Source organism: Sus scrofa, chromosome 1 (genome assembly GCF_054392235.1).
Source record: "Sus scrofa isolate SSC_HxYL_T2T_F1_AM1 chromosome 1, Sscrofa_HxYL_maternal_Yorkshire_Landrace_v2.0, whole genome shotgun sequence".
NCBI classification, from domain to species: Eukaryota; Metazoa; Chordata; class Mammalia; order Artiodactyla; family Suidae; genus Sus; species Sus scrofa.
This window is the reverse complement of record NC_139383.1, coordinates 120,878,883-120,890,923: the sequence shown is the minus strand read 5'-3', so window position 1 is coordinate 120,890,923 and position 12,041 is coordinate 120,878,883. Positions and strand designations below refer to the sequence as shown.

At 37.8% G+C, this 12,041-nt stretch overlaps 1 protein-coding gene across 15 annotated transcripts in view; it reads right to left on the bottom strand.

Annotated features, from left to right (window-relative positions):
- Window positions 1-2,928: 2,928 nt before the first annotated feature.
- ICE2 (interactor of little elongation complex ELL subunit 2) overlaps window positions 2,929-12,041 on the bottom strand; it is a 70,688-nt gene continuing 61,575 nt past the window's right edge. For 11 of the 15 annotated variants that reach the window (XR_014810113.1, XR_014810099.1, XR_014810112.1 and 8 more), the window contains 2 exons: window positions 8,254-8,512; window positions 2,929-4,389 (listed from right to left, as the gene is read on the bottom strand). Coding sequence is in view for 11 of the 15 variants with exons in the window: in XM_084967984.1 (XP_084824110.1) it covers window positions 4,267-4,389; window positions 8,254-8,512 (382 nt within the window). In the remaining 4 variants the exon portion in view is untranslated. Of the gene's footprint in view, window positions 4,390-8,253; window positions 8,513-9,767; window positions 11,136-12,041 lie in introns of those variants that run through there. The other 4 variants (XM_084968023.1, XM_084968010.1, XM_084968016.1 and 1 more) reach the window with 1 other exon arrangement.

The following is a 12,041-nucleotide window of genomic DNA, read 5'->3' as shown; positions in this document are numbered from 1 at the left end:
TTAAACCATATACATACAATAACAAAAACCAATCTTTGGCAGCTCCTTGCTCAATCACTTTCTAACTGTAGTTCATATACTGAAAGCACACATATGTGCGAGGTGAACCCTTGAGTGAATCTTCCTATTTGTTGAGGCAACCTGGAGACCCATCTTAGAAATACATATCTGGGCCTTGACACTTTCAGTAAGCTTTGCTCAGCAGATCAGACCCAGGCCACAGATAGATGTCTATGTGTCTGCTCTTATAGACTCTGATAAGAAATCTGGACACTAGCCAAGGGAGCATGGCAAGAGTAAAAAGGATCAATGAAATGCATATCTTTTATTTCTACATCTCAGTGAGAAACTCAATCAATCCTGACATCAAACACTCTCGGGTTTGACTAAAAAGTATCACATACCCATAATACATAACACCTTCATATCTCTACCTGAATGTCCATCAGAAACTTCAGATTTACCATGTTGCTAATAAAATACTAAAATGCTCTCTCTCTCTCCCCCCTATACCACCAGTGCCTTCCTGTAATATCTATAATGGTGTCCAAACATAGAATCCAAGTAGAAATGGAAAGGAACAGGTTAACTTCCTTTTGCAGTTGCAAAAAAAGATCCAGATAGAGCCATTTCCAACACCAGATCTGAGCCCCGTCTGCAACCTATACCACAGTTCGTAGCAATGCTGGAACCTTAATTCACTGAGCAAGGCCAGGGCTTGAACTCATATCCTCATAGATACTAGCTGGGTTCGTTACCACTGAGCCACAAGGGGAACTCCCTCGTGGTACATTCTCAATAAGTAACACTGTTATTTATTCATTTATTTATTTATTTATTTATTTATTTATTGCTTTTTAAGTCTGAATCCACAGCATATGGATGTTCCCAGGCTAGGGGTGGAATAGGAGCTATAGCTTCTGGCCTACACCACAGCCATAGCAACGTAGGACCCAAACCACGTCTGTGACCTACACCACAGCTCATGGCAATGCGGGATCCCTGATCCACTGAGTGAGGCCAGGGATCAAATTCACATCCTCATGGATACCACTCGGATTCATTTCTGCTGTGCCACAAAGGGAATTCTCCCACCCCTACTCTCATTAAGAGCTTTAATTCAGAGCTTTGCAACTTTTCTCCTTCTCTCCAGTCTTTCTCAGCTCTGTTCCATTCTCTAGACTAATGCCAACAAGAACTTTTTATTTTATATATTTTTTTGTCTCTTTGACTCTTCTAGGGCCCCTTCCCACAGCATATGGAGGTTCCCAGACTAGGGGTCTAATTGGGGCTGCAGCCGCCGGCCTACGCCAGAGTCACAGCAACAGAGGATCTGAGCCGCATCTGCAACCTACACCACAGCTCACGGCAACACCAGATCCTTAACCCACTGAGCAAGGCCAGGGATTGAACCCGAAACCTCATAGTTCCTAGTTGGATTCGTTAACCACTGCGCCACAACGGGAACTCCCTAACAAGAACTTTTAAAAAAATTTATCTGATCTGGGAGTCCCCGTCATGGCACAGCGGAAATAAATCTGACTAGGATCCATGAGGACACAGGTTCGATTCCTGGCCTTGCTCAGTGGGTTAAGGATCCAGTGTTGCCTGTGAGTTGTGGTGCAGGTTGTAGACATGACACATATCCGGCGTTGCTGTGGCTGTGGCGGCCAGCAGATACAGCTCCAATTCGACCGCTAGCCTGGGAACCTCCATGTGCTGCAGGTGTGGCCCTAAAAAAGCCACACACAAAAAAAATTTATCTGATCATGTTATTTACTTTTATTAAAATTCACTACTAGTTCCCACATGGCACAGGATAAAATTCAAATGCCATAGGATGTCACGTCTGTCCCTGTCTTGTAGCTTTTCCTCTCATCTCCTCTGTCCAAAACCTATAATCTGGCCATCTTTCACCTTTGCATATGCTGCTTTCTGTGCGGAAGATCTTTCAATCTTTCCCTGTAAATTTTACTCATTCAAATTCAAAGTTTATCTCAGAAAACTTTCTGTAATTATCGGGTCCAGGTCAGAGGACTTTCTTAAATTACTTTTTCAGGGCACTTATCACATATAAGTATTGTGTCTTCCACTAGAATGTGAGCTACTGGAAAAAATTCTTGGTAACTAGACATTCACTTATTCATTTATCCAACTTATATCTACTATACAACTACAGGACAGACAGTGTGATAGGTGTTGTCATATAGTAGTGAACAAAACAAATATGCCCTACCTTTGCACACCTTATAGTCTATTCAGGAAAAAAGGCAGTTAAGTCGAATAAACAAATATTGTGATATGTGAAAAAAGAATGTTATGAGAGAGTAACCATGAGGATCTACTTTAGATTGAGTGGCACAGATGCACTCAAATATTTACTGAATAAAATGTGTCCACCTTCACCAGAGAGGTACATGTGGGCCAGGCTCAATACATACTTGCCAACATTGTCTGTCTTTTTTAAAACATCTTTGCTCATGCTGTCACTTTGCTGCTTATATATCCTCAGTACTAAAAATCAAAAAAAGAACACAAGGTCAAACATACATCAGAAAAAAGAGGCTTGATTATGCACAAGTGGAAAACTAAGACTAGCTTTCCATATATTATCAGGGTTATTCAAATAGATGGTGGCTAAGATAATTTCAAAATAATCACTTGCAAGATCACATGTTTTACTAAGTTAAAAAGTAATATTAAAAAAACTAAAGCCAAGTCTTTCTGGTACTCAGAACTCTGAAGCAATCATTGCGAGCTGTTTTAAAAGAGCAAATTCCAAGGGAGTCCCTGCCTCTCTCTTCATTCCTTGCCAAATGATTCACAACTGAAATATTTGTGGGAAATGTGGGTATGTGACAAAGTTAAAAAAAAAAAGGAAAAATATGAAGTCCAAAGAAAACAAAGTTCAATATCTTACAAACGGAATGGCAAGATGAGGAAATTATATATTATAATACACAATTTTACTAATAATTACTCATTAATTTAAAATATTTTATAACCAATCAAAAATTTTTGAAATAAAACTTGGTAATAAAAAAATACATAACTGTTATTCATAACAACCGAGAAGCTTTCTAGGACTAATTTCTTGTATTAATAAAAAATGCATAGAAAATTCCTAAAAACAAAGCAATACTGTCTTAGATTACAAAGCTTGTATTTTACAAATGATGTACATATTCAGCACACATTAAAGAAGAGGAATACAAAAATTATATAACTCCATCCTCTCTCAAGTCCAAGTTGCCTACAAAACATGAATTGATCACTCCCTTTTCCAAATTCATCTCCACAGTCCTGAAAAATTTAGATTAATCAGTGTAGATGAGGAAAAATAGCTTCTGTTTTACCACACATTGTCAATTGAAATATGAGATTTTTTCTGGAAAACATACTCACCTCTTTGTTTTTAGTAGTGCATTTCAACACTTAGCCAGGATTTGTGCCAAAGATAGAGGCATTCATCACCAAACCTGTTACACCACATATGTTTTTTTTGGTTTGTTTGTTTTTAAACAATCTGATGGCTGCCCAACCAAAAAAACTGTTTACTTGTGGATTTTCAGACACAGAGAGTTTTTTGTTTTGGCCATGCCCATGGAATGTGGAAGTTTCTAGGCCAGGGATCAAACCCTCACCACAGCAATAACAATGCCAGATCCTTAACCTGGCAGGACACCAGGGAACTCCCAGGCAGAGAGTTTTTTATTTTTTATTTTTGGCTTCTGCAATGAAATTTTACCAAGTTTTGAAAGATACTAATTTCATTAACCTGTAGCAATCATCCTTTTAAAGTAGTAATTAACACTGTCTAATGGATCAGAAATAAGGTTTACACAGCTCAAAATTATCTCTGACAGTGGCAAGATTGAAGCTTTGGAGCCAATCTCCAGAGATCACAATACAACTCTAATTATTAACACAATACATAATGAAACATATTGCTCCTGAGAAAAGCAAGTTATTTTCCTATTTGCATCTTTTGGAAAAGCTCTACTATAAAAATATTTTCTTCTCTATTTCCCTGCCACGACAATGTAATATTTGTACATCAGGTGTTAAGAGCCCAACTTTCTATTTTAGTTGGAACACTGCTTCACACAGTCAACACATTTTTTTCAAGGCACTCTAAGAATTCTCAAAGATAGTGAAAGAATATCGATCCTCTTGCCTACAGATCTTTCAGGCATGTTTCCCCTCAAACTTCTCTAAACTGAATGTTGTTATAATGTTTTTTCTTCGTTTTCCAAGGTACAGTCCTTAAGTTATTTTTCTTTTACTTGGAGCCACTCCTTCATTTTCAACTTGCTGAGCAGGCAGGCTTTTGGTTTCCATGGAAACTGAATTCCTGCGGCTGCGGGTAGGCATTCTTGTTCCACCAATCTAAGGGATGAAGCAAAGAACAGGGGCTTCAGATGATTACAACATACTTAAATACAGTCCACTCTATTATTTCCATATGGACTAAGTACCTTGAGAGTGGTCTTTTATATACTTTTAATCCCCAGCCACTTAGCTGCTTCTAAGAAAGCTTTACTCTGACACAGTTTTAAAGTACTAAACTTCCAAATAACAATCAGGGACAGAGATATATCAGGGTAGATGGAGAGAAGTGAAGAGGAAAACCACTCTTTGTGTTAAATTTGGAAGAGTTTAAAAGGTTAAATGGGGGAATGAGGGGTCTTTTGAGCAATGTGCTCAAAATTATTGAAGCCAAAGGGCAGAAGAAAAGATTAGAAATGAAAAATAGGAAGGGAAAGTTAATACAAGAAGGTCAGAGGTGGTAAAGAGGGAGAAGAAATTACGAAATGGAGAAAGGGACAAAGAGTAAGAAAACAGAAGAGTCCAAAAGGAAGAAAGTAAAAAAGAATAAATACGAAGGGAAAGGAAAAGAGAACCCAATTTGAAAGGGAAATTGAGGAGCTGGAAGAGAAGAGAAAGAAAGTGGGGTGGGGGGACTACCGAGGATGGGAAAAGAAGGGAAGTAGGGGTGCTGGTTCTCCCTAAATAGCTCCTCTTCTTTATTAGCACAAGGTGCTACTCAGGCCCACTTTCTAGCTCACAGAGCTTAGGGAAGAGAGAGCATTCTTAGGACACAATCAATCCCATGTTAACTGTAGCCCTGGTGAGGATGAGCTCTGGAAATGCTGTCATCCCCTTGGCCACTGAGAGAGCATGAAGTTTTATCTCTTTTTCTGTTTTGTTTTTTGTTTTTGAGCATGAAGTTTTAAAATGGGGTAATGGAGAAAGCCAGGCTGCTGAGAGAAGGACCAAAGTTGTACAGTCTGAAGACATTTCCCCGGAACCTGTCCCATCTGCCTCTACTACTTCTAGTGATCCTGCAGACCTTCTATCTCTTCGCATCTTGTCTAGTGTGTTCCAGACCTGGGAGTGAGGTGATACTGTAATTCCAAACACACACTTTCATATTCCTTATGCAACATACATATTACTAACCATTGCTCCAAAGGGCTCCTGGCTCACTAAGAATGAATCAAACTCCAGCTTCCCTTACTTAATATCTTATCTCTTCAAGGGCATTTTTTGGTGTACAATTAAATGACTAGAAAACAACCAACTTGAATTAGTGTTTCAATTTGCTAATCTCTCTGCCTGAATCTGATGAACTTTTCTATTTTTCTTTTTGATAAACTTTTTTTAAACATAATGATTAGAAAACTGCTGTGAGTTTTATTTATACTACTCCCCATTCAGCTGGTATTTACTATAAAAGAGTATACTGACCACACTCATTTTATCTACTATATTGCAAGCATTTTGACTTTTTCAACTGAGAGATTATATGTGTATGAGTCTGTGTGTATGCGCATGGGGGGGGGGTGTATAATCCATGTTTATTACAGAAGTAGCGGAAAGAGAAAAGGGATAGGTACAGAGCCATTGCAAAAAGTCTAGAATTGGAAGAAGTCAGGAGCAGCACAGCAAACAAATGGGATCCTCCTATTAAGCTCTGCTTAATGCAGAGAAGGCAGATACAGCCTCCAGGGGGGTATCTCTCAGGGTTAGTGCCTAGAGCACTACACAAAGATGAAGTCTGAGTTCAAGTGGACTAGGGACCAAGGAATTAATTGTATTAAAGGCAGAGACATTTATGACATTTTTTTACATCATGAAACATGTAGATGATCTCTGTTTCATATAGATCTTATAATCCCAAGGTTTTCTAAAGCTCTGGTCTTCCTTTGCTGCTAAAGCTGGAATCCCTATCTGTGTTTAGTTTTGGTCGGACTAGAAAGTCCCATTCCCATGGCCTCACAGGAGAAAGACAGGGGTAATTCCTACACAGCATAGGTCTAGAAGTGTAAGGGATCACCGAAAACCTTCCATGGGCTTGGAAAAACATCAAACCAAGCATTGGTTATCTACCTGTCTACTATACCAATGCTAGGCTGTACAACAACCTGGTCCTGGATATCTCACTAAGTATTTGTCCCTGGACTGAATGCATGAAGCATCTTAAAAAACACAAGTCAAAAAATGCTCAGTGTAAACATAATTAAGTTGTTTGTATTTATGCAACCAAATCCTGAAAATATGTAATTGTGCCAAGATATTAAACTTCTCGTTTACACTAAAAAGGAATAAGCCACTCTCACACAGTTAAATATTACAAGTGAAAAACAATAATCAGAGTTTCTAAATTAAAATGAAATCATTCTCCTAGAAATAACATAAATCCTTCAAAAATAGCTTTCATTTATTATTATTTTTTATTTATTTATCTTTTTGTCTTTGTCTTTCCTAGGGCCGCACCTGTAGCACATGGAGGTTCCCAGGCGAGGGGTCTAATTGGAGCTGTAGCCACCGGCCTACGCCACAGCCACAGCAACTCAGGATCCAAGGCACGTCTTCCATCTACACCACAGCTCACAGTAATGCCAGATCCTTAACCCAATGATCAAGGCCATGGATTGAACCTGCGACCTCATGGTTCCTAGTTGGATTCATTAACCACTGAGCCACATCGGGAACTCCTCGATTATTACTTTTAAGTTAAGAAAATGTTGCCTTAGGAGGTTATAAATTACATTTAAACTGGAAATAGCCAAAAAAACTTAGATAAAATGGCTTAAAATAATAATAACTCACATTCTCCATTCTTTAACTTGTCCCAACTATATTTATTTTGGGCCAAAGTTAACTAAGAATATACAAGAAGTAGTAATATCTAAAAGGATCCTCTCTAGTAATAACATTAGGGTGGAGAGTTGAAAAACATAACCTCTGGAAAACAGAAAAACCACTGGAAATTATAAAAAGAAAAAAAAACCCAACACCTCAGTATCCGAATTCAAACTATTTCTCAGAAGGACCTGAGGACATTTACAAATTAATTTAACATAGAAAGGAAAAAAAGAACAGAAAATATTCACAGACTACACAAGTGGGAATATAAGATTTTGTGGGATAAACATGTTAAGACAAGTATAACACTCAGAATACTTTTGACTCAAGATTTTTGGCAGCAGGGAAGGAAAATGCAGTAACTGTGTTACTGTTTACTGAACAGTCGGGTTCCTTTATAGAGAAAAAAACTTTTCCTTCAACTAAATTCAAACTGGATCTTCTTACATGATATAAAGAATGAGGGACACGGTAGAGAGAATCTCTAACCACGGCTTCATAAGAGTTTCCAACAGAGAAATACCATTCAACTGGTATTTCTGGGAAGGAGCCTATAAAGAGCCTAACATTAATTATAACTAAAATACTCAGTTATAAAATACTTAGCATTAAAACACAATTTAGTTCTTAACATTTTATTGTACTTTTAATAAGACACTGCATTCACTAATTACTAACACTTGCTTTTATATTTTTCCATATTATACTTATCAATTTTTAATTGTACCATAATTTTACTGTATGTATTCTTCTGCAAATTGCCTCAAGTATTTAATGAACTGAAATAGTTTACATAACTTTGCTTTTCACAGGAACATAGGGATTTAACTATGTGGTTACCTTACCCATGCTCTCACTGGGTAGGCTAATAGAATTTTTTTTTAGTTGACTTATAAACCTTACAAAATTACAAAGTTCCACTGACATGACAATTGGGCTCAGTAGAGCATACAGCTTTATCTATCCTTCCTATAGATATTTTTAGAATGGTGCTGTGATTAACATGGCAATGTGGACATTAGGATGAAATATCGTACAGTCAGTGAAACAGAGTAATAATAAACAACCTAATGGAACATTTAATTCCGAAAAAGATCTTACCTTTTGTTGTGTTGTGGGGCCTAGTGACTTAGGTGGAAAAGTACAAGGAATTCGTCCATGATGGATATGATACGGTAATAAGAGACTGGGATCTAATGGGACCCAGGGAACTGAGAGACTGGAAGGTACACCAGGAAGGCCACAGTGTGTTTTATGCAAATTGTATGCCGTTCTAGTAACTTTTCCATCAGACGTCTTGTAGATCAGGAGTGAAGAATCTTCTGCTGCATGAGACAACAAGTAGGAACCTTCCTGCAAGCTAAATCCACACAATGAAACTTAACTCATTGGTTCGCTGTGTCAATTTCAATAGTACTTTCTTTCTTTTTTACTTTATTTTAGTTTTACATCTGGACCCACCGCATAAGGGAAGTTTTTAGGTTAGGAACTGAATCCAAGCCATAGCTGCAAACTATGCCCCAGCTGTGGCAACACTGGATCCTTTAACCCACTGTAAGGGGCTTAGGGAATCAAACCCCTGTCTCCATAGCAACCCAAGCTGCTGCAGTCAGATTTCTAACCCACCATACCACAGTGGGAGCTCCTCAATAGTACTTTTTTTCCCCCCTAGGGCTGCAAGTGCAGCATATGGAAGTTCCCAGGCTGAGGTCGTATTAGATGCGCAGTGGCCAACCTACACCACAGCCACAGCAACACAAGATCCAAGCCACATCTGCCACCTACACCATGTCACAGCTCAAGGCAACACTGGATCTGTAAGCACTGGATCCACTGAGCAGGGCCAGGGATCAAACCCGCATCCTCATGGATACTGGTCAGGCTCATTTCTGCTAAGCCACAATGGCAACTCCAAGAGCACTTTCTTAATCATGATCTATTACTAAAATTTAACATAATTATGGGAATGGGACACCAAACATTTAGTGGTTCGGTCTCTAAAAACACTCTTATGGCCAAGGAAGATTTAACAGTCTTTTAAACTATTTTCATGCCTTTTCAGCATCTAATTTTGTTCTTACTCCAAAGTTCTGGATATATAAAATTTTCTTTTCACTGTTGCATAAGTTTTCAAAAATTTAATGAGAAGCAGTCTGCTTAATTCGCTAATCCATGAACAACATATATTGAAAAGCTTTTTTTTTTTTTTTTTCTTTTAATGGCCACAGCAGTGGCATAAGGAAGTTCTTGGGCCAGAGTGAATCCAAGCTGCAGGTACAAGCTATGCTGCAGCTGCGTCAACACTGGATCCTTTAACCCACTGAGGTGGGGACTGAACCTGTGCCTCTGCAGCGACCCGAGCCACTGCATTCAGATTCTTAATCTACTGCACCAGAGCAGAAACTCCAGAAAAGCATTTCATGAGTACAGATATGTACTATTTCAATACAAAACATTTAAATTATTATACAAACACTATACCTATTTTGTATCTAGTAATAGGTGAATAGAGATAGAAAAGTGAATCACTGAGAAGTTTAAAATAAAGTGGCAGTAACAAAGTAACAATCACAATACAATATGAGGGGCCATGAGAATAACAGCAACCAAAGCAGTTCACAGGTACCAAATGTTTATCATGAGTTAACAAGTATTGTACTATTTATATCCATTTTGTCATTAAATCTTCCAGAACAAACCTTGATGGAATAATATTATTAATACCATATTAGAAATACACAGAAATTAGAGATGCTAAGTAATTTGCCATAGTTCTAAGAGGACCTGGATACAAACCAAGGCAGACGAATACCAAAAGTCATACCCTTAATTATGATCCCCTACTCTCACAATAATAAGTTCTATCAAACATCAAATCTAGTTTTCCTTTCTCTTTAAAAAGCTTTAAGGAATTCAGCGTAACAGCATAAAGAGCTAAAAAAAAAAATAAGATTAATATACTGTGCTTTTTTGGGATTTTACACTCCTCTAGATCAAAGGTACTATGGAGGATATCAGTTCTTTCCCACAATACTTCATTAAAAATAAGGAGAAGTCATACTTAAAATGATTTTCCTATACCTGATAAAAGTCACATTTTCATTAATTTTTTAAAAAAGAAAAGTAATAAATGTTGACAAAAGAGGTTCAGAGAGCTATTTTTATCCTCTGGAGAATTTTCCCCGCAAATAATCATTTTCATATTTCCATATGAGGAAATGAAAAATAACTGATCTGACAGTAGGAAAAAGGAACATTTCAAAGATTGAGCTTTTAATCAGTGAAAACATTTTATCTTTTTTTTCTTTTTAGGGGTGCACCTGTGGCATATGGAAGTCCACAGGCTAGGGGTTAAACTGGGGCCACAGGTGGCAGCCTAGGCTACAGCCATAGCAAGGCCAGATCTGAGCCACACCTGCCACCTACACCACACCTCAAGGCAACACTGGATCCATAAACCACTGAGTGGGGCCAGGGATCTGTGACCTATGCTGAAGTTTGTGGCAATGCTGGATCCTTAACTCACTGAGGGAGGCCAGGGATGGAATCTACATCCTCATGGATACTAGTCAGGTTCTTAATGCGCTAAACCACAATAGGAACTCTCATAAACATTTTCTCCTAATTAACTACCTTCACTAAAAATGAAGAAAGCTTTGGTTTACAGAGAAAAAAATCCATGGAGAAAAAGACACTCCAAGAAGAATATCATAAAAGTGCTACACAAGTGCAATGTATGTAGAATACAAATATCAGCAGGCAGAATAACAGCCTCCTAAAAATATATGTCCTAAACCCTAGAACCTGGGAATATGTTACATTACATGGCAAAGGGGAATTAAGATGGAAATAAAGAGAAATCAAGGTTCCCCATGAGCTGATTTTCAAATATAAGATTTTCCTGGATTATGTTAGTGTGTCCACTGCAACCTTGAGTCCTTAAAATGTAGAAGAGGGAGGCAGAAGAGACCCGGAGGGGGAATCTGTGGATAAAAAAGTGAGAATGACGTGATGTGAGTAGGACTCAACAAAACTGAAGAGGGAGAAAAGGAAGAGGGCCACAAGCCAAGGACTGCAGGTGTCCTCTAGAATATTCAAAATCAGGGAAACAGGCCACATCTAGAGCCTAGAGAAAGAAGGAAGAAAAATGACACCTGATTCTAGTCTGAGGAGACTGGTTGGACTCCTGACTCATCAAATTGTAAGATGATAAATTTGTGTTGTTTTACAACATTAATTTTGTGGCAATTTGTTAAAGCTGTAGTAGAAAACTAATACACAAAATTCAGATATTGATAATAAAATTTCAAAAAGCACCTGGCCAATTTCATGTTTAAGCATGGTACTTTACAAGAAGAATGAAATATATAAAACAGAAATCCTGCCACAGAATCACAAAATCTCAGAACTGAAAAGTACCTAGGAAATTACTGAACTCAACACCATCATTTTATAAATAGGGAAACTGACATCTATCTAGTTGCATAATAAAGTTAAGCAGAAGAGTTAGACCTTTGAGCTTTTTGACATTCATTCAAACTCTTAAATTGTTTTTAGTTTATCTCTGGGTAAGGATAACAGAAGGAATGTGAAAGTTCATATAATGAGATAGTTTAATAAATGATCACGGCACAACCTACATTCTAAGATTTGCTATGGACCTAATGACTTTTGATGACTAGCTCTATATTGCCTCTTTATCCTGAAAATGTAAACAATATAGTTAGGGAAGGCTGAAAAATGTTTCCCCAGGATACTGACCATATTCATTTATTTTATAACTGGATGTTTGTACCTCTTATGGTCAGTAATACTGTAATAACTTTATATGGGGACAGATGGTTACTAAACTTATTGTGATCATTTCATAATGTATCCAAATGTCAAAT